Genomic DNA, 26,551 nt, shown 5'->3' on the forward strand with positions numbered 1-26,551 from the left:
TAATGATGAACAATAGCTCCCATCATCATTATGTTTTGATATCAACCTCACAATTTCATCATTTGTATCTCTAAAAAAATTTGATGAAATTGTGAGTTGATATCAATTTTGTTTTCTCTACCTCAGTTTACTTCACTCTTTTATTAGTTTTCAATTATGAAAAACATACAATAACGTACACTATTGTTTTGCAGGCGGCAAATGTATGGTACCGGATTGGAGGGTCCAGTCTCTTGTCTCTTTCGGCTCTTGAAAGAGTATTGATTTGTTAGTCTGATTAGCGACTTGAACAGAGTAGAAATGCATGCATCAGTCTTTTAATGATTTAAAAGTTTACAAAGAGCAAAGAAGGAGATAGACTTCATCAACTATCAAAACAATAACATCTGTTTTTTTCTTCTTCTTTAAAGCAGAAAACCAAAAACAACCAACATTTGGGAAGAGCAAGTAGGAATCAACGGAGTCTTCTGGCTTCTCTCTCGGACTCAAGAAGGGTGAGAATATCTCCCTCTCTGACTGGTCCTTTGACGTTCCTCATGATGTAACGGTCAGAGTCAGTGAACTTGACTCTAACCTGAGTCACTTGACCCCTTGACCCAGTCCTTCCCATCACTTTCACTACAACAGCGTGCTTGATCTGAGAATCCATCCTGATCAGATTCAAACCAACCACCCAAAAAACAAACATTCAGAAACGAGGTTTTGCAAAAAGTGAAATCTCTATAGATATTACTCGCATTTGAATCGAAAAATGTATAAAGCAATCAGCTCAGGAGTAACGGCATATAAGAACTTACAACACTTAAAGTTACGAAGCTAGAAGATCAAATCACAATTAACTGAGACGAACACGAATGTAACCTATATATTATATCTAGCAGCAATGTGCATTAGAATCAGACTAGAACATCAAAGCAATAAACTTTAAGAGATCAATTTCAAAACCCAAATGTAGAATACTGAAGATATCATCTCTATCTTCTTTGAAAAAAAACAGTAAATGAGATTCCTCAATCTTTTAAAATCATCATTTGCTTATGTATGAACCCTAACATTCTTAAGCACAAGAGCTTTGATTTATCATTGAATCAGGAGCTAAACTGACATCTAACAAAGCAGGAGAGGAAATTGTATACAGATCATGAACGAACGAGCCCATAAACGACTTTAAAACGAAGATAACGAGAAGCAAAAACATATCGAACACGAAGAGAAACCTGTTAGAGAGGCTCTGCGTACGCGGTAGAGCTTTAGCGGCGATAAGACTGAAAGCGCAGAAGATAGATTTAACAGAAAGAACCCTAATTTCGAGAGACGCGACAAGAACAAGTTTATAAGATATTGTACCAAAAAAAGTCAAAATCAGGTCATAAATCATTGACCCGGTTTTAAGACCATACCGAACCGATTCTTTTAATGTCTCGACAGAAATTTTGGAGCTACTTCCTACTTATGCGCAACCTCTAATCTCATCATGTAATAGGTGGAATATGGAAGTTAATTAAATTAACAAGAAAATGTAACATTATGAGTTTCATTAATATTGGACAGCCTTATCAATTTTATTATATAAGGAAAAAAATATCAATTTTATTATATAAGGTTGCATTTCTTAAGAATTAACCTATGATGAAAGTTATTATTATTTATTTTGACATCAAAGGTCAAAAAGTACATTCAAATATAAATAAACTAATAAAATACATCAAGATTTTGGAAAAACTGCGAATAAGGAAAAAAGAAAAGTTACACCAAAATTTAAAACAGCTCAAAACTAGATACCAAAAAAAGAAAGAAGAAAATGAATAACAAAAAGAACACACAAACATCTCTCGTAGCTCTTCATTCTTCAAATAGCACGGAACACAAGTGCTCTAAAGGAGGAGGGAACGCATTTCATGCTCCACGCATCTAAAAAATAAAAAATATAAAGTAACATTAAGCAGATTGTACGTAAAAGCAAGAACATACACTAGAGCTATACATATGTGACGATGTGTTGCAACAAATCATCAATGAACTTACTCGAATCACCAGTGACTTTCACCAATTTACCACAGGTGTATTTCATATTTGATGCGTCCAATGTAACACTAGTGGCCGGAAGATGATATTTTAGATTAGCTCGACCAACAGCAATTTGGAATGAGAAAGCAGAGCTTTTGATCTCAAGGCCGTCGGCTGCTTCTCTAAACCAAGGAATCGCATCGCCCTTGCAACAAATTGGTACGTTTTCTTGCGGGAAGAAGTCGCCGTCATAATCAGTAAGTTGTGTGGGTAAGTCCACGATGGTAATCCTATTCATGTTCTTGACATGACGCAATGTAAAATTACTGCTCTTAGCACCCACAGTGCTCAATAGGATTTCATCGTGGACCCATATCCACTTTAATGCCCATGGACCTTCTATGTCGTGATACTTCAAGTAGTTGAAGATTGTCACGTTGGCCGTGTAATGACTACCACGAGTTTCTTTCATGATCTCCCATCTTATTGTCACATTCCCGTCTGGATTCCAATCTGAGAGAGAGAGAGAGAGAAGCCAATTACTCAATTAGCATGTAAAACAAAAGTTATGGCATATATATATATATATATTGGAAATGATTCTCGATCTATATAACAAGTATGCATGATTTAGGCAGAAGTAGAGAGAGTTAAGTTACGTTACATACACTTGGGGCTAATCAAGCAGGAGTTTTGAGAAACCATGGAATTATTTTCGGAATATGTATGCAGATTTGCGATACATTGAGGCCCCCATAGGCTTACTCTAGCATATCTCCATGGATTGAATCTAACAGAGCCAACTAATGAAGCCTCCACCAAAAGCAAGAGAAACACAAATTTCGCACTACTTGAAGATACACTCGTCCACATTGCTCGACAAGACGCAGAAACGAGATCTTTGCTCTAGGGGATCTCTCCTTTTTAATGGCTTTACTATATTACCTAACAAGATTTGAACTAAATATTCGGAAATTTTTAGGGATTATTGTTGTATAAAAGGATCTTTTTCAATCTTTAGTTTTATAAATCCAAGTTTTACAACAAAAAAAAACATTTTACTGTATAGTACTTCTTTTCCCGTCCTCGTATCATACCGATAGCCATGAACCGATAGATCGGTCTAATACGGTTTTCGATTTTACGTATCTCACTTCGGGTTAAGGTCTTCTTTAACTCTTAAGGTCTCTTTGACCATGGCGGAAACGGGAGATCGTTCGTTGGTAGATGTTTGTAAAGAAGAAGAAGTCACAACTGTCTGAATTGAAACCAACCAGCGAGTTCCGGCCAAAGAGGACGAGGAGGAGCTTCGTCTGTTGACACACGCGCCGCCGAGGGCATGGGTCGACTCTCATGGGCCAGTCCGATTCAGAGATTCCGTTTCTTCTCTTCCTTTCCTCAGGTTCTCTTCGTCTCTCTAATGTTTTTCTTCTTCTCAATATTGGCTAAGTTGAATAGTTTCTTTCTTCCCTACTGCCCACCCCAGTTTTGATAGACTATAAGAAAGAAAGATTTCATTTTTGTAGATGAAGAAACTGGGCTTGCACTTGTGTAATAGTTGCATTTTACTTGCTCCAACCCCAAAAAAAACACAAAAAAGTATCTCCTTTAGATTAACATTGATGCTCCTGACTAAACAAAAGTCTCTCTTGTGTTTACTCTTCTCTTGCTCTGTAGCACAGGGGAGCAACAAGTGTTTTGGCTTGCTCTGGCTATATAAATCGTTATTTTTCGTCTCTAGGTACACTCAGTAACTTCCTGGTAGTTTTCATGAATGGTTTACTCTCTATCCATTCTTCACGAACATGTGTTTCATTTTGTTAGTTGAAGCTTCAGATTGTGAACTTGATGAAGTTCCAGATGATAGCAAAGTAGCGGAGAAGGACACTGCTCTACATCTAGCATTATCACAGCTTTCGGGTGATTTTGATAAAGACTCTAAGTTGTCATTGCAGCGGTTTCTCAGAAAAAGGAGAGTTTCTGTGATTCCTACTGGTTCCCTTAACCTTGATCTTGCTCTTGGAATCGGAGGATTACCAAAGGTTGTTTAAGTTAGAGTCTGAGATAGGACTAGCCAAGCTATAACTGTCGCACTTAATGAGAGTCTCTATATTGGTTTTTCTGGTAGGGAAGAATGGTTGAGATTTATGGAAAAGAAGCTTCTGGAAAGACAACTCTAGCTCTTCATATCATCAAGGAAGCTCAAAAGCTTGGAGGTATTGTTTTTGAATCTTTCATCCTCAACACATATGTTTGAATAGTAATCTTGGGACTTGTTACTAGATCCATTTAAGTTTGGATCACAGATCTTCTAGTTTTTTTCTTTCTTGTTTCTAGTGCGGTAAGCAATATTTGTTTTTGTGAAGTTTATTCCGATTCTTAGCTGGCTGACTTGCTTTAATGCTTCACTCCGTTAGCTTTTTTATTTTATCTGAAAAAAGACTTGTTTTGTACCAGGTTATTGCGCTTATCTTGATGCCGAGAATGCCATGGATCCCTCTCTAGCAGAATCAATAGGTGTGGACACGGAAGAGCTTCTGATATCACGACCTGATTCTGCTGAAAAGATGCTAAGTATTGTCGATATGCTAACCAAAAGCGGGTCAGTAGACGTAATTGTGGTTGACAGTGTGAGTTTTCAGCTTTTCATTGTTTCATTTCAATATGTTCATCTATTCTTTCTGCATCTACTAAAATTGTGGTGGAATTTACAGGTTGCTGCTCTTGCCCCTCAATGTGAACTTGATGTTCCTGTAGGAGAAAGATACAAAGCCACACAATCAACAATAATGACACAGGCGCTCGGAAAAATCCATTACTCAGTTGGCTATTCTCAGACACTGATCGTTTTTCTTAATCAGGTAAGAGAGATATTATGGTTTATTAACCTCATTTGCTTCTTTAGTTGGACCATATTGACCCACCTTCCAAAGATAAGTTATCTCTGCTAATTCTGTGATCCAGGTCAGATCGCATGTCAAATCTAGCATGTGTTTCCCCCAAGCCGAAGAAGTGACTTGTGGAGGAAACGCATTGCCATTTCACGCAGCTATACGCCTCAAAATGATAAGAACTGGGCTAATAAAGACTGGCAATAAGGTATTGTTTTGTTGGGTACATTACGTTATTGTAAACTGGGTCTGTCTGCGAATAACAGTATGGCAATCGTTTTAATTTTAACCTGATATCTCCATCTTCTTTTGATTGCTTTGTTTCCTCAGATTAGTGGTCTCAATGTCTGCGTTCAAGTGGTGAAGAATAAACTGGCGCCAGGAAAGAAGAAATCCGAATTGGGAATTCACTTTGGTCATGGCTTCTATGTGGAGCGAGAAGTATTAGAATTGGCTTGTGAGCATGGAGTTATCATAAGAGAAGGAACTAGCTATTTCATTGAAGGCGAGGTCATCGATGGGAAAGCCGCAGCTGAGAAGTATCTCGTTGAAAAGAAAGAGGTTCTTGATACTGTTGTAGGATCTCTGAGGAACCAGCTTTTCAAGATGTGAGAGAGATGACTATTTCTGTAGAGCCAAACAAATGTGTATGTTTTGATAGAGCCAGAAACTAGTGGAACGTTGCATCAACCTCGGCTTCCCTCTTAACAAACGTGTAGGTATGCTAACTAAAAGGAGGATCAGAGAAGACTTGGCAAAGCTAGTTGTTTTTACATGATTCATAGGTATTGTTCTTGTAAGAGATTCTCCGTCATGTCCTGCACAGTTCTGCAAAAGATTCTGATTTCCTTATGGTTATATATGAAGCAGTATTTATTTGTGTCTTAAACCATCTCTACATCCATATTTACCAACAATACGCAATATCATCTTTACATAGTTTGACATATGTATTCAATAGGCTAATCAGATGTTAGATTAACTGCACTATGGACAGATCCATCTTCCATCCTAATCCAGGACTTGATACGAAATGGCATTTCAGTAATCTCCAAAATCCTTGATCCTCTTGGCCAATTTCCATATCCACCATAACCCGTGTGTCTAGCAAAGCAAAGCCAGAGCTTATCTTTGTAAGGGCAGCACCAGTCTAGTCCATGGTTGTGTCCCACAAATATTGCCTACGTACAAAACATATCGAAAAACAGAGCCATCATTTTCCATACCGAAACAGTTCATAAAAAAGAGTTACCTTATCCAACTTAAAGGCATCTTTTATGTTGCACAATTTCGTGTTTAGTTGGTACCTTAACCGAGGATCTGTTCTCAAGAACTCCCATCATCCCATTTTCAGCTTCTTGAGCAGCAACTTTCTCTTTGTTGATTGATCCGACGCAAGGTTTTGTTATCCATAGGCTTGGAGCTACGTTCTCGTATGCTTTACTAGGTATGTGCCAAAATATCAACTCCGGAATACTGCAAGAAATATACATCTTTAGATATTGAGTTTTCCCAACAGAAAAAGCTTTGATGTTAGTATTATTCATACCTTAAATCGGGATTGAGAGTACTAGACTTGGTTTTAAACCATTCAACTTGAGCATTTGAGATAACCTCCGGGTATGAACCACCGCCTGAATCAAGAAAGTATAGCAATGCCACGGGTGGTTTGGAAAGATTGGATGATTCCACAAGAAGGACATAGTTAGATACGCTTGGCCATAGCTCCTTAGGACCAATCACTGAGTGTGAGAGTGCATTGGAAGACTTGATTTCTTCCAGAAGAAGTTCCACTCGCGTTGTTCCTCCAAACGCGCATCCATCATCACCATCAGATGCGGGGCTGCAGCGAATAGGAGGGATACCGGAAGAAGAGAACCAATCCAAAGGCCAAACGAAAGAAGCATCGTCGTGGTTACCAAAGAGAGTAGCCCATGGAATGCCTCTGTCTCTTGTAGGAGAGATTGCTTTGTCCCAAAACAAGCTTGCGTTTTGTATTGCTATGTTGTTAGCCGTTACAACATCTCCCAAGTAGACCACAAAATCTGTTCATTTCTCCCAAAAAAAAAACTTTTATATCAGTTACTTTAGTTTCACAGTATACGAGCTAAGCTAACACACTACTCAGTCAAATTAAACCAAACCATTCAAAACGTTCCACAAGTAAATAAACCACATGTTACTTCAGTTTACTGTATGTGGTTACACTCTTTCTACACCAAACAAGTCAAAACAAGATTGATGCTTGAACCTGGAGTTTCAGAGTCGAGAAGGGCGGACATAAGGTTGACGGAGTTTAGATCCTGAAGAGGACCCCAATGAGTCCACGAGTCTTCACCGAAGTGGAGGTCTGCAAAGATTGCCATCTTGAACGGTGATCCTTCCCGCACCCGAAGATTACTACTGCTACTCGCCGCTGCCGTCGTCGTTGGTATGCTTAGCTCCCATCCTCCTACGGCTGATCTTAGTGGAAGAAGAGTTAGAACGGTGATGATCAGACATGACAACCACTTTTTCATCTTTGGAATAACACTACAATGGCCAAATTACTAGTTCTTGCAGAGCATATTTATAGAATATTCAATATTTCTCCTTTTTTCTTTTTTTTTGGGGGTCTCCACTCTCAACACTCTCCATGTTACGTCTAGTTCAATTTCAACTTTCAAGGCACTATTAATTTCCACCACCTTTGTCTCTAGCGTCCACAATGATGATTATATATATCTTCACTTTATAAATTTTGGATACGTTGCAGAAAAAGAAAATGTAATTTGGAAATGGATGAAAGATGAGAGGAAAATATAAACTAAAACAAAATTTTAAAGTTTAACAGAAATATACAGCTTAATGGACCAGCGAATTTAATGGTAATCATGAGAAAGAGAAAGGTTCTCACGTTATGTAAAAAACGGACCAGCGAATTAAATGGTAATTATGGGAAACACAAATAAAGTTTAACAGAAAAATACAGCTTGATGGACCAGCGAGTTAATTGGGGTAATTATGAGAAAGATAAAAAAAAAAAAAAAAGTATAAAACAATGGAACTCTGTAAAGATTTGACTACTCTTACGGAGCCTTTTTTTAGTTTTGGTTATAAAAGAAAAAAATCTAATCATCTCTTCAGCAATCTGAGCACATCTCCAACAAGATGTAACGATCCTGTGACCAGAACCTGTTGCATAAACACCATTAGAAACATAAGATAACACCAACGACGACACCAGAGATGTTAATGTTCTGTTCAAAAATCAGGCATTCATTTCTTGTCTTTGAAGTCGATACTGGATTTAGCTTTGACTTACCTCTAGTTTCAGTGAAGGGTTCCGTCGTACACAGTCTCGTAGCCAGTTTATAGTCAATGGCAATGAAGGCATTACAGCGCTGGAAGTGACCACTTGTGTCCCTGCAGGTCCACCACAATGAGGTGCATCTCCACATAGGAAATCATGAGGTGGTAAGGTGGTTATTCCATCCGGTTTCAGTGTATGGTCAAGCGCAGCATCTGATTAGTCACCGGACATATGATCAAGTTTAGGCGTGACATCAATAAGTTTCAAAGAAGCAATACTTAAGCTTACCTGTTCCTTGGATTGATTTCTCCCACAGTCTTTGTAGTCTGAACTGCCAAGTCAAATCTTTTCTACGTGTATCCGAAGGAATCGCTGCTGCACCCGAAATGACCTTGTTGTAAGTAGACATGCTCGGGACAAAAAGCGCTCTTGAGAAATGAGTGCCTGAGAGTGTTCCATTCACCAATAAGCATCACAAGTATCAACAACAAACTCTAAAAACAGAGTACAACTTATTTTTCAGATAACCTGAGGAAGCGCAAGTGGTGACGAGCTTTGGAAGTAAGACTTGAGGGTCTCTTACTTCCATGCAGTTGAACAGAAGAATCTATTAGCACATAAGAACTCTTCACAAGTCAGATCAATGTATAAAACACAAAGGAAAATTTGCAATACGTTGAATAGAGAGGAAAGTTCAAAGAACTGCGATAACAATGGAACTGCATTGATCAATGTTGGTCTTGATCACCTGTCTGGAGACTCTGTGAAAGTCTCTACTATACTCCCCATTTCTCCTGTAACCATTGACAGCAGTAGACAAGCTTTTGTTTCCTGTGACTGCAGCAGAGAACCATCGACCACAAGCATCCATGCTCTCTGGACTGTGAGCTCCATCCAAGTAAAATATCAGATCACCGCATGAAGATTCCGTGGAACCAGACGAGTCCTGTGGATCTGAAACTACATCATGAACAACTTGAGCTCTCCCATGAAGACGTGCCGTTGCAAGACCACGACAAAATGCCACGGGAATCTCAGTTTCCTTGGTTCCCTGTTTAAAAAAATTCCACAAGGAACAAATGAGATTCACCTAGTAAAGCCCTTGGAAGTTTAATAATGACATAAGAGCAAAACCCAACATTTGGAAATATCTTCTCCAAATTCCCAGTTCTCTGAAGCCAGCATCTTGAAAGAGAAACAGCGAGACCTGCATTTACAAGCTGATGATCCCCAGACAAGCCAAGCGCAACTCCGTCCAACATTTTAAGGTCAAGAGGGGCTACCACTTCCAGAGGAACCTGTAACGCACGCCAAACAGCATTTTTTCCCAGTAGTTTGGTTATTTATAACAGCATAACTAAACCAGAGACACCGAAAGACCATTATTTGAAACGTAAACTGCTTTCTTTCCAAAACTAAGAACAAAGACACCAAAGAAACTAAGATAGAACCCTGGTGGTCAATTCTAGAGCACCCCACAAACTCTCCCAAACCCAAACCATTTTGAAAACATGTGTTACCTCTTCCCACATTCAATCCTCTCCTAGTTATATCGATCCTAGTCACTAAAATACACATGTTGATGTGGCATGTGTGTTTGATGAACTCTTATCAGAAGTCAGAACTACAACTTTTTTGAGCTTATACGAATAACTAACCGTTGGAACACCAGCACAAGTGGAATGAAATATAAAAACCTACTATAGTTACCTCAAGATTATTAGCTGTTTTCTGAAGAACCTCCATTGCTTCAGAGAGTTGGGGTACTGTGAAGGCGGGGATTTGAGGCTTTCATTAGCATACAAGAAAACAGAGCAAATCAGAGAATACCTAACATGAAGCTGCCAGTGGGAAACTTTGAAACAAATATATAGCATTCACAAAATTCTGAGACACAGAAAACTTTTTGAAAAGTAGCTAATATAGTTATAAGGTTTGTACCTTGAAAATCCCAGCCTTATGAAATGCAATATCAGCTAGCGTATTTCCTGTGTAGAATTAGCATTGAGAAGCCCGAGTTAGAAGGATGACGAAGAAAGTACATTTGCCTAATGAATTGAGAATAAAATAGTATCACATACCCAATATATCCATATGATCCATCCCAAGAGATGCAATGCCGCAGACGACAGGTTTTCGAATCTGTAATTTACATTTTCGGTTTTAATGAAGACAGATGTCCAAATTAAATTGAATATGACAGGAATTCATGAGACATAAGCTTCTCAAAAGTTGCTTACCACATTTGTCGAGTCAAGTTTTCCCCCAAGTCCAACTTCAATGACAGCAACATCAACCTGTGAGGAACAACAGTAGTATTGTAGTAAGAATCGAGTGTTAGCCAAATACATAACGTTTCAATGCAAAGGGAGCTTAGTGAAAGTAGCTTATGAGATAGGAAATACTGTAAGGAGTGTAAAAGTAAAAACTATACTTGGACAGAAGGCAATGAACAAGTTACAAGTGATACCATGTGAACAATAATAGCAATTTTAGCCCTTCAATAAGCCACTGGATTTCAACGTAGCATAACTTAAACTAGCCTATGATGCAAAGGGAGCTCAGTGAAAGTAGCTGATGGGAGAGGAAATACTGTATGGAGTGTGAAAGTAAAAACTATACTTGGACAGAAGGGCAAGACCAAGTTACAAGTGTATCATGTGATTGATAATAGAAATTTTGGTCCTTCAATAAGCCAACAGATTTCAAAGGAGCATAACTTAAAGTAGCCTATGATGCAATTGCGAAGATGACCCCATTTTTTCACAGAATATTAATTAGCCACTACTTGTGTTATGAAACAAAGAATACATATGACTTATTAATTAGAATAATATTAATATACCTTTTCACAAACAAAAATCTTAAACGCCAATACTGTGAGGAACTGAAAAAGAGGAGGCATGGTAAGACCATCTACTGCTTTCTCCTGCAAATAAGAAGCTCGCTATTAGATATCTACACTGTTTGCTAGTAATCTACACTGAGTACTTTACTCACAGTTAACTATTTTTCTACAGACAGCAAAAAAAGGTATACACTAATACATTCTACAGATTAAAGCCGAAAATCTTGGCCTTCTCATTCCACAAAGACAAAGAACAGATTCAGAATGGGAAATTGCTACAAAGCAATGCAAAGAGCATGGCTTCTGGTAAAGCAATGAATTATACTTACAGACTATATCTCAAACTGGAACAAAAAGCACTGCATATTAAAAAAGGGTCTTTTACCTTCAGTAACTTCCAACATTCCCAGAAATACTGTAGAAACTTTTCCTCAGATATATCCAAGCTGGCAAAGCAAAACATCATTCAAATTCGTCTCTTGTGTGTTCAAGTAACGTTGAACATCAATATATTGATGAACTTACCCATCTATTCGAAATCTTTCCCTTACATCAATCAGGTGTGGAGATGTAAACATTCCGGTTCGAAACCCACAATTACGTAAAATTGCCTCACTGAAGACACATGTTGAACCCTGAAATACATAAATACAAAGCCAGAACTCAAAAAATCAGTATCTACATACGGATATTCTAATCATCAATATTACTTGCATACTGTATAAGCTATAATTATAGAACACAGGAATTTCAAAGTTTAGAAAACAGAAAAATAGCCCCTTGCAGGCTCAGATAGCACTAGATTGTACTATCGGATACTATAATTAATCAGCATAGATAGTTATTTCACCGAATGAGCTGGTTTTCTGTAAAGTGCTAAGTGCTCGAAGTTGGAAACAACATCATTTCACATAAGTGCTATATTCCTTCTACTGAATTATTTTTTCAAACTAAAATTCAAATTCTAGGACCTGCATTAGCTAAAGTGAAAAAGCAACGTACCTTTCCTTTAGTTCCTGCAACATGAATAACTTTTAGTTCTTGTATTTTGTCCTCCAGGTCCAAAATCTGTATTTAGACAAAAACAACAGACACAATTCCTAGTATTTGAGTACCATCGAAAAGAAAATATGCTGCATGAAAATATGAAATAAATTTGACATGAATCACATCACTCCAAATTGTTGGTGGCCAGAGGTAACATAAGTCATGTACTGTCTCGACAGCGGAAGCCCAGAAAAACTCAGTCTAAAGAATAAAAAACAGACTACTAAATTCCATGATCACTTGAGACAGTTCAGAATGAGTTACACAACATTCATGTCACACAAAAATATTGCAAATATTCTCAACAGTCTTTGTATGATTTCAGTTTTATTTCATTCAAGCAGTGTTAGTCAAATGGCTGTATCACCTTGAGATATGCGATGACTTGTTCAAGCTTGTCACGACTTCCACTAGTAGGTGTGCGGTCCCCACGGTTTCGACGAGAAATAAGAGTTGACAGCGCTTCCATGGCATCATCGTATGAAGATAAAGCTGGATTCTCTGCCTTTGCTTCCTTTGAACCCATCTCAATGGCAGCTTTCTCCACAACTTCTATTGATTTGGTTGAGTACCTAAGATCTAGAGATGACAACAGAGCAATATTTCACACCAGCCTCAAGGCATGAAACAAGTGTAAGCATAGTGGTGGTGTATATACTTACTATTGTTGAAATAAACACAATCTCCAGTGCCTGAGGGTAAACTGTGAAAGCCCCTCTTTGTATTAGTTAAGAAGGAATTTCTTTTGTCAAAAAAGAATGGAACTCCAGGTGCTCCGCACTTTAGAAACCCTTTCGCATAAACGAGCATCAGGGAATCTCAAATCTGCAACCAAAACATGCTTGATAAGTTGTTAAGTCCGTTCTCTCTTACCATTCATGCCCTTGTTCAATCACATAAGATAAGCCCCCAAAAGTGTCCCTATTACAAACAGAGCTCTCGTGCTGATTTTCAAATTCAAGTAACCAGAAATCAGTTGGATTGCATCAAAACGCACAGGATATTTCTTAAATCCCGTTCCAAGAGTAGCTAAGCAAGTAAGCTGTCTACTTTAAGCATTCATAGTGTATTCTCAAAGTCTCAACAATGTGAATCCATACAACAGATATCCAATAAAGTATCATTATAGCCTCAACCCAGTTTCGAAGCAAGCAAACAGAATCGATCGACGAACACAAAATACCTATAAAGTTTCAATCTTTCAGAAAGTAGAATAAGAGACGGATGGAGAGAACTCAACAAACCATGGGAAGCTTCAATCGATAAATCGAGTTAAGTATTATGGACGTGTGGCTCTTCTTATTGCAACGTATGTGTGAGAGGAGAATCTTAGCCTTAGGGTTTGTGGGGTTGGAGACTTGTCTCAGCACTCAGCAGCCATTTCCACTCTCCACCACCTTCATTTTCGAATCATCATCATCATCTTCCTCATCCTAACTTAATTAAAGCCATTCAATTGAATATTAAATAAATTCTTTCTGTTTTCTTATCTCAATATCAAATTAATTTTGTCAAAATAACCAAAAATCCATTTCTTAAATTTTGCTTAATAGATGTAAAATGTATTTTTTTTGAATCATGGTAATTACCCTAATAAATTATACTTAAAAATAATCAGAATCAAATGTATAATATATATATATATATATATATATTTAAAAGAATGGTCACTAAAAACTCAACACAAATGTTCTTATTATCAAAAAAAAAAGATGTTCGTATTATGTGAAATAATCAAATGTTGTATGAAAAGAGTCAAAGATGAAAGATAATCATGTATTCCAAAATAAGAACATTTATATCATGTATTCCAAATTAGCATCATTCTACTGATAATTAACTGATAACATATGATCATTTCTATTTAGAATTTGCTTATCTTACTCGGCTTCACTTTGTGGTTGTTACTTGTTACTTGTTAGAAATTAAACTATTGTCATATAAATTTATAAAATTGAGAATTGAGAGACGGTTTCCTATCATGAATAATCAAATGCGTTGTAATTAAACTCTCTGAACATGCAAATGCAATGGCTTGGGACAAAGATCACGGAGATGGCTCTAGCCTATTTGCATTTGCTTGCCTACAGAAGATATGTACTTGGAATCCCCCAATATCTCTTGCCACTTGTCTATTTCTTTGACGAACTATATGAAATATGTCTCCAAGAAGGCAAATATGTAATATGTTCACTTTGTCTATATGTGATTTAGAAACAAATCACAAAATATAAAACGAAAATATAAAAGTTAAATGGGGGGGGGGGGGGGACAAAAGATGAATGGAATCACGAGAAAGAGATAGGGTTTTAGAAAGCACTGCAGTAGAAACAAACACACATGTGATTAAGCTTCGTTTCGTTCGTTATCACTAGCCTTCTTCTGCTCTCTGCTTCACATGCCCAAGATTGGGAATATGTAGTCTATATTTGTACTACTACTACTACTACACTTTTGATAATACTTATCTCATAATATTATATACATCAAAAAAAAAAAAAAACTTTAGAGATTAGATAGGGGAATTTGCCAAAAATCAGTGGCAGGAGAAATAATGTTTTCTAGATTTAAAAAATAAAAAAAAAAAAAATTGGAAACTGGACTATATATATATATACTGGACCAGTATTCTTTGTTTATAACGAGCTTAAGTCTGCAAAATAAACGATATATATACCTGAGCTTCCGGGTTTAATAGGGTATGGATTTCATGGATTCTAGCTTGTGTAAGTTCAGTCTCCTACTCCTTTCTCATTAATGGCTCACCACAAGGAAAAGTGGTGCCCTCTCGAGGTTTAAGACAAGGAGATCCGTTATCCCCTTACCTTTTTATCTTGTGTACCGAGGTGCTCTCCGGACTTTGTAGTAAGGCGCAAGCGAAAGGGACTCTCTCCGGGATTAAAGTGAGTAGAGCAAGTCCACCGGTGAACCACCTCCTCTTTGCAGATGACACAATGTTCTTTTGCAAGTCTAGTGCTGTGTGTTGTCAAGCCCTCACTCAAATCTTAACTTCCTACGAGAAGGCTTCGGGGCAAAGCATTAATCTTACAAAGTCGACTATCACTTTTTCGGCTAAAACACCTTCAGAAGCTAAAGCTCGGGTTAGAAGAACTCTTAATATCTCGCAAGATGGTGGACTGGGAAACTATCTAGGTCTCCCTGAAGATTTTGGAAGGAAAAAAAAAGATATCTTTGCAGCCGTAGTTGATAAGATCCGACAAAGGTCTCACAGCTGGACTACACGCTTCCTTTCTAGTGCCGGAAAACAAGTCCTACTCAAAGCTGTCCTCACAGCTATCCCTATATATCCCATGTCGTGCTTCAAGCTCCCTATCTCTCTTTGCAAGCAAATTCAATCAATCTTTACTCGGTTTTGGTGGGATGATAAACCTGATGAAAAAAAGATGTGTTGGGTGGCTTGGGATACCCTTACTCAACCCAAATTTTCTGGTGGACTAGGATATAGAGATGTGGAACACTTCAATGACGCCCTTCTCGCAAAGATTGGATGGAGACTCTTGAATCAACCTGATTCGTTGTTGGCGCGTGTTCTCTTTGGCAAGTACTGTCACTCTTCAAGCTTTCTAAACTGCTCAGATTCGCCTAGAGTAGCATCTCATGCCTGGAGGAGCATTCTCGTGGGAAGGAAGCTACTGCGACAGGGACTTGGATGGTCAGTGGGGAATGGAGCTTCCATTAACGTCTGGCAAGACCCGTGGTTGTCCCTTAATTCCCCCATGGCGCCCATCGGTCCTTGCCCTGTTGCATCAGAGAATTTAAAAGTCCAAGAACTACTATGCCCTGTGACTAATGATTGGGATTTGGACGCTATTCGTCTCTTGTTGCCTCATTATGAGGAAGAAATTAGGAAACTAATTACCAGTTCTGTGAAGTCACCAGACACTCTTGTGTGGTTACCTGAAAAATCAGGATTTTACTCTACCAAATCGGGTTACTCTTTATCTAAACAACTTGCGTTGCAGGAAAAGAGTAGCAGCTTCGAATGGAACAAACATGTCTGGAAGCCAAAAGTCCAACCTAAGCTGAACCTGTTTCTATGGAAACTTGTTGCTGGAGCTCTCTCGGTTGGATCAAACTTATCGAAAAGAGGAATTTTGGGAGCTGCAGGCTGCGTGCGATGTGGTGAACCTGAAGATGAACTTCACTGTTTCCTGAATTGCAGATTTGCAAAAGCTGTCTGGATGCTTGCGCCTTTCCCTAACCAGCCAAACAGCTCGTCCATTACATCCCCGCAGCTACTGCTCCAGATGCTAGACAAACTAGTGGATCTTCCCCCGACAGGACTATCTCTCACGCCTCTATCACCTTGGATCCTCGGGAACCTTTGGCTGGCCAGAAATCAACTACTGTTCCAAAACCGACTTTTCTCTGAAACAGAGGTGATAGCTAAGTCAATCTCTGATGCAAAAGCTTGGCAGGAAGCTCAACTGTGGATTCCCAAACAGCATAAGCCTGTGCCATTAAACAGACCCGTTGCCCAAGCTTCAGCTTCACACATCTGTTCTGTTGATGCGGCCTGGAACCCCCTTACCTGTTTAAGTGGTGCAGGCTGGATTCTTAAGGATGCTGAGGGAAGAGTTCTCTCTAAAGGCTCAGCTAACAGACCTTTTGTGCCTTCTGCTCTTGCAGCAGAGGCGTTAGCGATTAGAAGTGCTTTACATCACATTGCTTCTCTCGCTCATCATTCTACATTCCGATCTCTTTTGATCCGATCCGATTCACAAGTGCTCATCACGCTGCTCAAGACAGCTGGTAGCCATAAGGAGCTTAAAGGAATTCTTGTTGACATCTCTCAACTTAAGGAAGCCTTCTCCTCTATCTCTTTTGCTTTTATATCTAGATTGCATAACACAGAGGCTGACTCTCTTGCTAAGTCTGCTCTCTGTTTATTGTCTGTTGTAAACTCTTCCTCCCTTACTGGAGGCTAACTCTGCTACTGGGTTTAATATATCTATCGTTTGTTCAAAAAAAAATACCTGAGCTTCATTATAATCATTTCTCTTTTCAGAAAATGGCAGCAAAACTTAACACCATTGTTTTCTCCATTGTTGTGTTACATTTTCTTCTGCCTGCCCATATGCATGTAAGTAGTATTTGAACACTCTTTTTATATATTTTACCATCCATGTATTCTTCACTTCACTCACAGAGTCACATTCTTCTACTTTACTTCATACGTTGTGAATATACACAGTCTATACACTTGGAATCTCCTTCTCCACAACCACAACCACCACAGTCGCAACCATCGCATCACAATAGCTCTCAAGTGAGTTTCTCCGATTTCACACTGCTCAAGAGAGTTTCATGATCATCTACAACACCTTTTTTTAACATCCTTTGAATCCTCTTGTTGATTTTGACAGTACGGTACTACTGAAGGCAGTCTTCAACCTCAAGGTAAACCAATGACTAGTCTAATTTTCAATGAATTTTTGTTTGTGCTGAGTGCGATACTAAATTCCTTATTTATTCTGCCTATATTAGAGTGCGGACCAAGGTGTGGAGATAGGTGCTCGAATACACAATACAAGAAGCCATGTTTGTTCTTCTGCAACAAATGTTGTGCCAAGTGCTTGTGTGTACCTCCAGGTACTTATGGTAACAAGCAAGTATGTCCTTGCTACAACAACTGGAAGACTCAGAGCGGTGGACCAAAATGCCCTTAATATCTCCTCTTACTTACTCTGTGGCACAACCTCCATGTAATTTGTTAATCTATCTATAAGTATTGGAGGACTCTTGCATAATTACATCACTTCTCCGTGATTATGCAATGAATCACTTAAAAAAGTTTACAGCTTTAACAAAACATTTACTAGCCGTGAACCAACTACTTAAGAATTAAGATGTTTTAACTTCATCGCATTGTTCTTGACGCAGCAGAGAGTTGCTTCTTGAGATCAACAACTTCAAGTGCTTTCGATGCTAATTTCTCCTTTAGCTTTGCAGATGCTTCCTCGAACTTCCTGTTCATAAGTTCTAATTCTTGCACAGACTGTTTGTGCCTTAGACAGATTGCATCTAAGCGTGCTTGCGTCCCTCTGAGTCTCATTCTTAGCTTTGCCTTCTCCTTGTTTTCCGCAGCTGCATCCTGTAATCACATACAGCAAAAACATGGTTAAAACCTCTCGCTCACAATCTAGAAGGGCTCTCTTGTTAAACTGCAATCTTCTTCCATGGGTTCTTTTGGAGGAAAAAATAAATCTCAATCAATGAGATGAAAAAAAAAATTGGCATTACCTTAAACGGATTGGCTTCTTGGCTTGAGATTCTGGGAGTCAGTTCTTCAATTGGATTTTTTGCATTTTCAATCTGAAGGCAGTAATAAGGTTTTCGTGAGATGGTTACTACTATATCCGTAATAGAGTAGAGTCTGTGTTGCTGTAAACCAAACCTGCCGACAATATGATGAAGCAAGTTCCTTACTCAACTCCTCTATGCGAGATAACAAACCCTGGCGCTCACTTGTGACATAATTCAGCTCTCTCCGAAGTGTATCCGACATCTCGCAAGCACGTTGAACGTCAGACTTTAGAGTGTCGATATCAGAATTGAGAACCTGCAGGTGCATATATAAACTTTGCGTATAAAGCTTTGCATCTTTAACATAACAAATTTGCAAGTAATGCCATCTAGTTTTTAACCGGCATACCAAAAGTGTGAATACCATAACCAGAAAGTCAGGTGTATTGTCATCAGTTACATTACAAGTTTAGTTTTCTCACTGAGAAAAAGTAATATAACCTCTGCATCAGACGTTAAGAGAGAAAACCTTTTGCAAAACAATTCTTACCTTTTGAGATTGTTTACTCACAGCATCAACTGATCGAAGTTCATCACTCAATCTACTGATCTCCATAGACTTCTCCATGCTACAGGGGAATACAAAATACTGAATTCAGAGGAAGCTATATAGCATCAACTAGAGAAATACAGATCAACCAAGTGCCGGAAAGCTTAACAAGAATTTCTTCTGAGAGTAAAGGAGATAACTTTCTAAAGTACAAGAAACGAAAGTACAGACCTGCATTCTTTTTCCTGCTTCGCATTCTCCTCAGAACATCTTAGCCTATCAGCAAGAGTTACACATTCAAGTCGAAAAGATTCCAGCTCCTTCTTTGCCTAAAGATAGTAGGAGACAGAGAACTTAATGAGCATGATAAAAGGGGTTTCCCTTCAGAACATATGTCGAGAAAGGATTGGAAACCAATAATTTCTGGTAGTTGCTACAAGAAATTCACGCTGTTGATGGTTATGCAGAACATCTCATGGTAATTCCAAATTCACCACTCTAGTGTATAGATTCAAACAGATAAGATAAGCTATGCTTAAGAAAGTTTAACAAGTTGATAGTTCTAAAGGGTGACATCCAAAATGATGTTGCACGAAAAGTTCGGTTATTAATCTCACTATAAGAGATGCCTTGTTTGGAACATACCTCTGAAATTTCTTTAGATAGTGACTCGATTTGTATATTATATAATCTGATCGTTTCCTCCATGGCCTCTGTCAAAGCTTTTTCTTTCGAATTCCATATTGATTTCTCCTCCTCCATTTCCAAAAGTGAGTTCGCCAGGTGCTGAACGACAGAAAAAATTACTAGATTTACACAAACAAGAACTAAGTTCGGTATATGTCTTCAGGATCATCATACCATTGCTAGTTCTTCCTTTTCTTCAAGCAACTGTTTAAGATTGGTTTCTAGTTGTTGCTGATCAGAAGATGAGCCTTCAAGTCTCGCTTTCTGGAACAAAACTTAACAAAGGTTGAGCAAATGCATGTGTCTTTGAAAAACCTAACTGCTAAAAATTCAATATTAACAACATATGGATCAATCATCAATTGCATGAAAAGACGTACAAGCTCTATGACATCTTTTTGCAGATGTTCGAGTTGGGTATTTGAGTGCTCCAGTTTCTCTGTCAGAGCTCTAATTTCTGAATCTAAACCCTCATTTCTAGATAGTGTCTCCTCTTTCTCTCCACGTTCAGCAGCCAGCTCCTCTTCCAGGGAAGCGATTGTTGTTTCCATTTCAAAAGCAAGCACTTCAAGCTGTTTAAATTCTTCCTGATAAATGTGAAGTAGGAATGAGAACGAGCATTTCACTTAAACAGTAGTTATGTCCACCAAAAAACATTGATATGGCTCTCCACGGAGAAAAATACACCAAAAGATATAAACATATGCTCATGCAATGCTTAAACAATACCCAAAACTCAGCCAACAGAAAGAGCAATGGGATAATGATTTCGTACATTTAATTATTTCTGAAATTTCGACTTTGCATTTTCAACATTGGACAAGTTACCTAATACTAGAATGGTAAAAAGAAGATCATGCTGCATACAAATCATTGGTTAATACCTGCAGCGACTGGTTAGCACTTCTCTCAACATTAAGAGACTCGCGTCTTTTACCAGCAAAAGACTCATGTTTGCTGATGTCCCTCTCAAGGAGGGCCTTCTGGCTATGCAACCGTTTTAACTCTCTCTCAGCAGATGCTTTCTCAGCCTTCGAAAGGAAATTAGAATTATTTTTTTATCATTTAGATAAGTCATTGGACAAAAAATCTAGTACTATTCCAGTTAAGAATTATGATCCACCACGCACCTCTAGCTTGGTTTTATCTTGCATGGAATTCTTAAGTTTGGATTCAGTATCTTTTAGCTTTGTTTTCATCTTCTCAAAATCTTTTCTAAGGTTTTCCTTCTCTTTGGCCAAGGAAGAGGATGACAGACTCGCTATATCCTTCTCAAGACATTCTATGTGAGAGAGGAGATCTGACCTTTCCGACTCATGGTGTTCCGAGAGCATCTGACAAATGGTAAAAACAGCAAGTTACTTCTAACACTGGAAAGTTTGAGGAGAAACAAAAAAAAACTATTAAATTATATTTGAAGAAAATCAAAATACCATTAAGGACGTTTCATGTTTTTGAGCTTCCTGATTTAGATCTTCTATTTGGCTCTGCAGACCAGAACACTGCTCGTGCAAAAGAAGCTGAAAAGGAATCATGACTTCAGCTTTTACCACAAAATTACCATCAAATGTAAGGTGAAAGGTGAACAAAAGGGTCGGACCTTCTCATTCTCAATATTAAGAACTTTTTGTTTCAGACAAGATTGGACATTCTGGTAGCTGCTGATTTGTGAAGCATGTTGCTCAAAACTTTGGTGCATAAACAATGTCAAATCCTGCAGTGGGAATGTTTAGACAAAAGAGAAATATTGGGTTAAAGAAAATGCAAGTTAATATATCAAACAACGCAGAGTACTTACATGTATCAAAGGAGAGAAGAAAGCAAAATCTTGGAGACCCTCATCCATAACTGAAGATATGGTTTCCACTGATGCTTTAAGTTTTTGAAATTCAGACACTACAACATCAACTTCTGTTGCTACATTGACCAAAGATTTAAGATCCTCCTTCCCAATAACAAGTAAAAAAGCATTTAGGCAATGTCATACTGGTTGACAACAATAATAATCTGTTCTGAAGTTATCAGATTTAAATGGAATAAAATTGAAATAGAAACCAACATTTAGCACATGAGTAACATCAGACTCCTTGGATGCAAGTTGTTCACGAGCAATTTGGGCCTCTTCTCTTGCAGCATGAATCTCTTTTTCAATCTACAGAATTTCATAACATAATTATTTAACACTCTAAGATAGAAAACAAGTCTAGAAAGCTGACTGGAAATGCAAATTCCCTTTTAACTTGTTCAACAGAGGTATAAAGTGATAAAGAGGGAAGAATATCCATCATGTAAAAAGTAAGGTTACGGACAATTTAAAAATGATCTAATACCATTCACATTCAACAACATTTTTTGCTGTCTAGACTAGGTAATGTCAGATTTGGGAAGTTTAAGAAAGTAGAATACAGTATAAATTCATTCTCCTTAAACAAGAACATTAGTTAATAATAAGAGGTTATGTGATAAACAGTTCGCCTTTTCCAAAACCATGTAACGAACAACTAATCGATAGTTTAACAATTAAAAAAAAAAAAACTAAAATGATATATGGTCTTCATCTTTCCAACTAATTTCTTAAATTCATTACTCAAACATATTATGAAGCACAAAGACATTTATTTTTCCAGGTGGCTGGACAGAACAGCAAAGTACAATCAGTCAAAGAACCAAAGATACCTCAGCAAACTTTTCCCTGGCACATATATTCTGCTTAGTAGCAACCGTGACAAGATCGTCAAGATTTTGGTTGCTTGAAGACTTCTCCAATTCCAGCATGTTTATCTTTTGGACGGAACATATCAAGGTTAAGGAAAAAGCTAAAATGGAAGAAAGAGAAGCTACTTAAATAGCCACTTCAAGTTGTAGGTAAAGAAAACAAGACATGCACCTTCTCCTGGAGTTGCTTAATGAGAAGAATAGCTTCTGGATCTTTTAAGTTTACAACATGCTCATCCACATGCATGTTGGAAACGACTTCTAATTGCTTGCATTTTGCATCACAAGTTATAACATCTTCACCCAACTTCGCCTTAAGGCACTCAATTTGTATTTCACTGATAATTTTCTATTGAAGGTGTGGAGAAATAAGAAATCAAAGCTATAAATTACTGATATTGAGAAGGACAAACTCTTACCTCGGTTTCGTATTGCAAGAGAAGACCCTCATATTCCCTTTCAAACCTATCTAACTCGTTTTCAACCTATATAACATTAACAAATGCCAGCTTTACAACAAGAAAGCCACAAGATACATTCAAAAGAGGAACACTGACCTCTACGTGATTTTTCTGCCTGATTGATGGCTTCTTTCTGCTTGTGACATTCACTAAAGCACATGGATCTGGAAGTGCAGAATCTTCAAGGTATTCACTGATACTATCTTCGTCTTCCTCATTAATGTTATATAAAGGTTCATTTACCAGTTCCGAAAATGGAAGTAGTGGACCAGTCTCACGATCTGATCTTCCAGATTCAAGGGAGGATCCCCTTGACAAAACATTAGACTGGACCTGATAATAGAAACAAAAACGAAGTGTTTTTATGGCTGCCAAAGTCAACATTTTCTCATGTGTCTGCTGGTCATTTTGACAATATTCACCTCTGATGGGGAGTCTCGCGAAACCTTACTAATGCACCATGTATCCCTCCTCTTCCCCTGCAAGCGAACACAATATCAAATCTAAGAAGAAATAGGAAGAAAATGAAGCAAATATACTTATATAATTCACTCAATAGTATAATACTAATGTTTTCGGGAACAACAGCATTCAACAACAAAAGGCTGCGATCATTCTAATTAACTAGTCAAGAATTAGGTTAGTAGTGACATAGCATCTATAACAGAAAATGTTATGTGGTCTTTTCCAGTATGAAAGCAAATGTAAAGCATCTAGCCATGCTGCTCTCAATGTATGGAAAGATAAATGTATGGAAAAAAACAGGAGAAACCTTCTTATAGTGATCCTGCTCACGCTTCTCATCTCTATTCGAAAGGAGAACCATTGAACTCAAGTTCTTAATTTTTTTTGCTTGCTCCTGCAAAACTTTTTCTCTCTGAGCTTGTGCCTTCTTCTCCTCTTCTAACTCAAGTGCTATCCGCTCTCTCTCTAATTCAGACTGCAGAAAACAGGATATATCAAAAACGTACAAAAGAATAATCAACTAAGGAATTAAGACCAAAAATACCATACTTTCAACAAGGTGTTGCGCAAGTTAAGAATCTCTTCTTCTGAATGGTCAGAGTGAGAAGTCTGCGATAGAAAAGCAGATATTTAACCCACAAGAAAAGTAAGAAATAACTTTTAAGGAAAAAAATACTGAAAACGATTTAGAAACCTTTAGTTTGGATCTGAGCTCCTCTATCTCTTTCTTCTGACGCTTTAATAGAGCAGCGTCAGTCAATATCTGTATTGGAAACACAAGAATATATAGGATAAACAGACTTAGTTAGAAAATATATTAAACATAGAGAGAATAAGTGCAAAATGATTTGGATCCAACCTCATTAACATGGGCACAGTTAGTGACACGCAGTGCTCGGCTAGCAAATTGAAGACTGCTCTTGGTTTCATCTGCATGGATCTAAAATCAAAACAAAGATTAATATTGTTGACTGCCACAAAAAGAAAAGATGAAGACTGCTCTTGGTTTCATCTGCCTCATATTATCGATGATGTTTTAATACATACCGGTGCAAGTGTTATGTTGCAAATAATAGCTGTATTTGCATTTCCACCTAAAGCAGGCTGCAAGATCCTTGTAAGCTTGCTGTCTCGGTACGGAACATGACCACTGACACAACAAAAAAAAATGCCAATAAGATTAGAGACTTAATACTCACGTACCATAGCTTTGTTCCATAACAAAATTGACCAAAATACTTACCCTTGATTTTCTACTCCTTCACTCAACTTTTTAATAACAGTCCCAAGTGTCATCAAGCTTTTGTTTATATGTGAGCCTTCCTTCAATCTAACACCCTCTGCGCCGGTTTTTGCAGCCCGTTCCGAACCAGCTAAATCCACCAAATTCTACAAGTTAAAAGAAATAAGAAAGATGAAACAGAACATATTATGTTGCATATAAGGGGAACCAAAAAACACTGTTTCCAACAGAATAATACCAGAACAGAAACACGGACTGCATCACAAGCATTTCCAGCACCTTCATCTTGCATCTTCTGTCTACTTTCTATAATCTGTTTGAAGAAGCTGGCACGTCAAAAATCAAATTACATTCTAGAGAGCGCTAAGGTTGAGTGAATATATATTTACCATTCGGAAAATAGTGTGAGATCTGCTACTGTAAAGATTCATATTAGTCTCCCCAATATGCCGATGAGCTGAAATTCCAAAGACAAATGAAGATCACACTAAATCAATAGTAGCAAAACCAAGATTGAAAACAGTCGAGGAAATGCATGTGCAAAAACACAAGAACTATGTTTGGAAAGAACAAGATAGAGAAAAATAATGTAAAGAAGAGAGAAAGTACATTCTCCAAATTCCATCATTTCAAGGACTTGTTGAGGGGAAGCGACAATCTCTTCTCGTAATCCAGCAACAAATATTCCTTTCTAAGAACATTCAGAAAGAAAAGCACATGAGCATCGCTAGAGAATATGTTAAACAGGAATCTAAAGAAGACGTCGAAATACCTCCAAGTTTTCATGAATCTGTAGTTTTCGATGTTCAGGAGCCAACAAGTCGTTTATATCTTCGTTATAAATCTCGAGGTACGACATCCGCAACAGAAACTCCCTGCTTGTATCCTAGAGGGATCAAAAAACAGTTTTCCTTCAAATAAATAACTTGGCACAAATCTAAAAGAAACCAACTTTACAAGCATTGTCACACAAATACTAAAGAGTATTTAGGGAAGAACCTGATAAATAGTGTCAAACAAATCATGTACAGCGAGAGGGATGACTCCAGGTTCGATAGGTGAGCCTCGCATTGTATGCGTCTTGCCACTGTTGGTTTGCCCGTATGCAAACACAGTTCCTTTTCATTCAAAAAAAAAAAAAAAAAAAAAAACACAGTTCCTTCAATCGAACCTACAGATATGATTAAGCGAAAACGAAAATTGAAGCAAAAATTCGAAATGTCTAAGTAAATCAGCTAAACCCATGAGAAGAATTGTTAAGTTTTACCGTTGAACCCACAGACGGCGGCAGAAACAATCTCTTTCGTCCGTGCCTCATACACTTCGACGGTTTTACAATTTTCTCTAAAAATCCGATCTGCAATTGTAATTGAAAAGAGAGAGAGAGGAATTGGGCATCGAAATTGAAATTGAAATTACAAGCAGGAGAAGAAGAACGGGAAGAGAAGGGAGAAAAGAGTACCGAATTCGAAAGCAAGAGAAGAGTGATTGGGCATGAAAATAGAGTCGGAAGAGATCTTCCAGGGACTAGTCTTAGCGTCCTCCGGCGAAAGCGGCCGCGCTCTGACTGATACATGTATCCTCTCCATTCCTCCGATAGTCTTGTCCGGCGAACAAAGAAAGACCTAAAAACAAAACGCTCTCATCAATCCGTCTGCTCAAGTGTTCGAAATTAATTTTTCCCTCCCACTCCTCTACTGAAATCTGGTTCACCTTCAAAATTTCGAATTTTCAAAACTAAACCAAACCGGTTCGTTTAATTAACCAGACAGTTGCGCGTACCCCCATGCAATAATACGTACAAATTGTAGCTATTTATTTGGAATATGATTATTGATTAGAAATATATACAGTAATCTCATAAATCTTGTAAAAATACATATTTTTAGGCATAGATATTTATCCGTAAAGATCCTTGAAACACGTAACTATAGACAAACGAGAAAATCGTAACTATTCAGTTAATCTAACCAAAGTACAGTTACAACATTTAACAAATAAATTTTTAAAAAAATACAGTGAAACACGATAAAGTTAGTTCAGTAGGAAACTTCCAGGAAACTGCCAATAGGTAAATA

General features: G+C 37.9%; 7 protein-coding genes across 9 annotated transcripts; 2 read left to right on the forward strand and 5 right to left on the reverse strand.

Annotated features, from left to right (window-relative positions):
- Nucleotides 1–292: 292 nt before the first annotated feature.
- Nucleotides 293–1,387, reverse strand: LOC17893032 (40S ribosomal protein S28-1). Its single transcript, XM_006298817.2, has 2 exons — nt 1,218–1,387; nt 293–650 (listed from the first exon to the last, which is right to left on the reverse strand). The coding sequence occupies exons 1-2, from the start codon at nt 1,376–1,378 to the stop codon at nt 455–457; spliced, it is 357 nt and encodes a 118-aa protein (XP_006298879.2). The 5' UTR covers nt 1,379–1,387; the 3' UTR covers nt 293–454.
- Nucleotides 1,388–1,773: 386 nt separating this feature from the next.
- On the reverse strand, nt 1,774–3,004 carry LOC17893166 (COBRA-like protein 2). Its single transcript, XM_006300156.2, has 3 exons — nt 2,676–3,004; nt 2,026–2,520; nt 1,774–1,911 (listed from the first exon to the last, which is right to left on the reverse strand). The coding sequence occupies exons 1-3, from the start codon at nt 2,878–2,880 to the stop codon at nt 1,850–1,852; spliced, it is 762 nt and encodes a 253-aa protein (XP_006300218.2). The 5' UTR covers nt 2,881–3,004; the 3' UTR covers nt 1,774–1,849.
- A 146-nt stretch (nt 3,005–3,150) lies between these two features.
- LOC17892869 (DNA repair protein recA homolog 2, mitochondrial) lies at nt 3,151–5,787 on the forward strand. Its single transcript, XM_023786819.1, has 8 exons — nt 3,151–3,409; nt 3,685–3,748; nt 3,832–4,049; nt 4,136–4,223; nt 4,465–4,637; nt 4,722–4,868; nt 4,972–5,106; nt 5,229–5,787. The coding sequence occupies exons 1-8, from the start codon at nt 3,347–3,349 to the stop codon at nt 5,508–5,510; spliced, it is 1,170 nt and encodes a 389-aa protein (XP_023642587.1). The 5' UTR covers nt 3,151–3,346; the 3' UTR covers nt 5,511–5,787.
- LOC17890818 (probable inactive purple acid phosphatase 16) lies at nt 5,743–7,525 on the reverse strand. Its single transcript, XM_006297814.2, has 4 exons — nt 7,150–7,525; nt 6,448–6,943; nt 6,206–6,374; nt 5,743–6,079 (listed from the first exon to the last, which is right to left on the reverse strand). Exons 1-4 carry the CDS (start codon nt 7,415–7,417, stop codon nt 5,861–5,863), a joined length of 1,152 nt encoding a protein of 383 aa, XP_006297876.2. The 5' UTR covers nt 7,418–7,525; the 3' UTR covers nt 5,743–5,860.
- Nucleotides 7,526–7,777: 252 nt separating this feature from the next.
- Nucleotides 7,778–13,513, reverse strand: LOC17892169 (folylpolyglutamate synthase). 2 transcript variants are annotated; one of them, XM_023786342.1, is made up of 17 exons: nt 13,330–13,513; nt 12,748–12,910; nt 12,453–12,664; nt 12,041–12,106; nt 11,564–11,673; nt 11,424–11,484; nt 11,036–11,119; nt 10,431–10,487; nt 10,272–10,332; nt 10,132–10,178; nt 9,901–9,978; nt 9,330–9,488; nt 8,939–9,241; nt 8,719–8,797; nt 8,479–8,634; nt 8,203–8,402; nt 7,778–8,072 (listed from the first exon to the last, which is right to left on the reverse strand). In XM_023786342.1, the coding sequence occupies exons 2-17, from the start codon at nt 12,893–12,895 to the stop codon at nt 8,013–8,015; spliced, it is 1,881 nt and encodes a 626-aa protein (XP_023642110.1). In that variant the 5' UTR covers nt 12,896–12,910; nt 13,330–13,513; the 3' UTR covers nt 7,778–8,012. The 2 variants fall into 2 exon arrangements, with proteins under 2 accessions (XP_023642110.1, XP_023642111.1); XM_023786343.1 differs by having other exon boundaries at nt 13,269–13,513.
- A 3,583-nt stretch (nt 13,514–17,096) lies between these two features.
- Nucleotides 17,097–17,927, forward strand: LOC17893205 (gibberellin-regulated protein 13). Its single transcript, XM_023785538.1, has 4 exons — nt 17,097–17,189; nt 17,301–17,375; nt 17,473–17,506; nt 17,594–17,927. Exons 1-4 carry the CDS (start codon nt 17,118–17,120, stop codon nt 17,773–17,775), a joined length of 363 nt encoding a protein of 120 aa, XP_023641306.1. The 5' UTR covers nt 17,097–17,117; the 3' UTR covers nt 17,776–17,927.
- On the reverse strand, nt 17,813–26,129 carry LOC17891297 (kinesin-like protein KIN-7O). Of its 2 annotated transcripts, none has more exons than XM_023785537.1 (32): nt 25,936–26,129; nt 25,741–25,830; nt 25,473–25,591; nt 25,246–25,359; nt 25,083–25,164; nt 24,863–24,930; nt 24,712–24,786; nt 24,474–24,619; nt 24,278–24,380; nt 24,090–24,170; nt 23,925–23,993; nt 23,780–23,839; nt 23,538–23,705; nt 23,188–23,244; nt 22,862–23,098; nt 22,724–22,789; nt 22,477–22,653; nt 22,266–22,370; nt 21,649–21,741; nt 21,388–21,534; nt 21,190–21,303; nt 21,023–21,091; nt 20,720–20,923; nt 20,474–20,620; nt 19,970–20,176; nt 19,764–19,853; nt 19,548–19,688; nt 19,134–19,231; nt 18,903–18,981; nt 18,504–18,668; nt 18,350–18,421; nt 17,813–18,200 (listed from the first exon to the last, which is right to left on the reverse strand). In XM_023785537.1, the coding sequence occupies exons 1-32, from the start codon at nt 26,060–26,062 to the stop codon at nt 17,967–17,969; spliced, it is 3,804 nt and encodes a 1,267-aa protein (XP_023641305.1). In that variant the 5' UTR covers nt 26,063–26,129; the 3' UTR covers nt 17,813–17,966. The 2 variants fall into 2 exon arrangements, with proteins under 2 accessions (XP_023641305.1, XP_006296840.1); XM_006296778.2 differs by having other exon boundaries at nt 21,023–21,109.
- Nucleotides 26,130–26,551: the final 422 nt, after the last annotated feature.

This window comes from Capsella rubella, unplaced genomic scaffold, assembly GCF_000375325.1.
Source record: "Capsella rubella cultivar Monte Gargano unplaced genomic scaffold, Caprub1_0 scaffold_3, whole genome shotgun sequence".
NCBI lineage: Eukaryota > Viridiplantae > Streptophyta > Magnoliopsida > Brassicales > Brassicaceae > Capsella > Capsella rubella.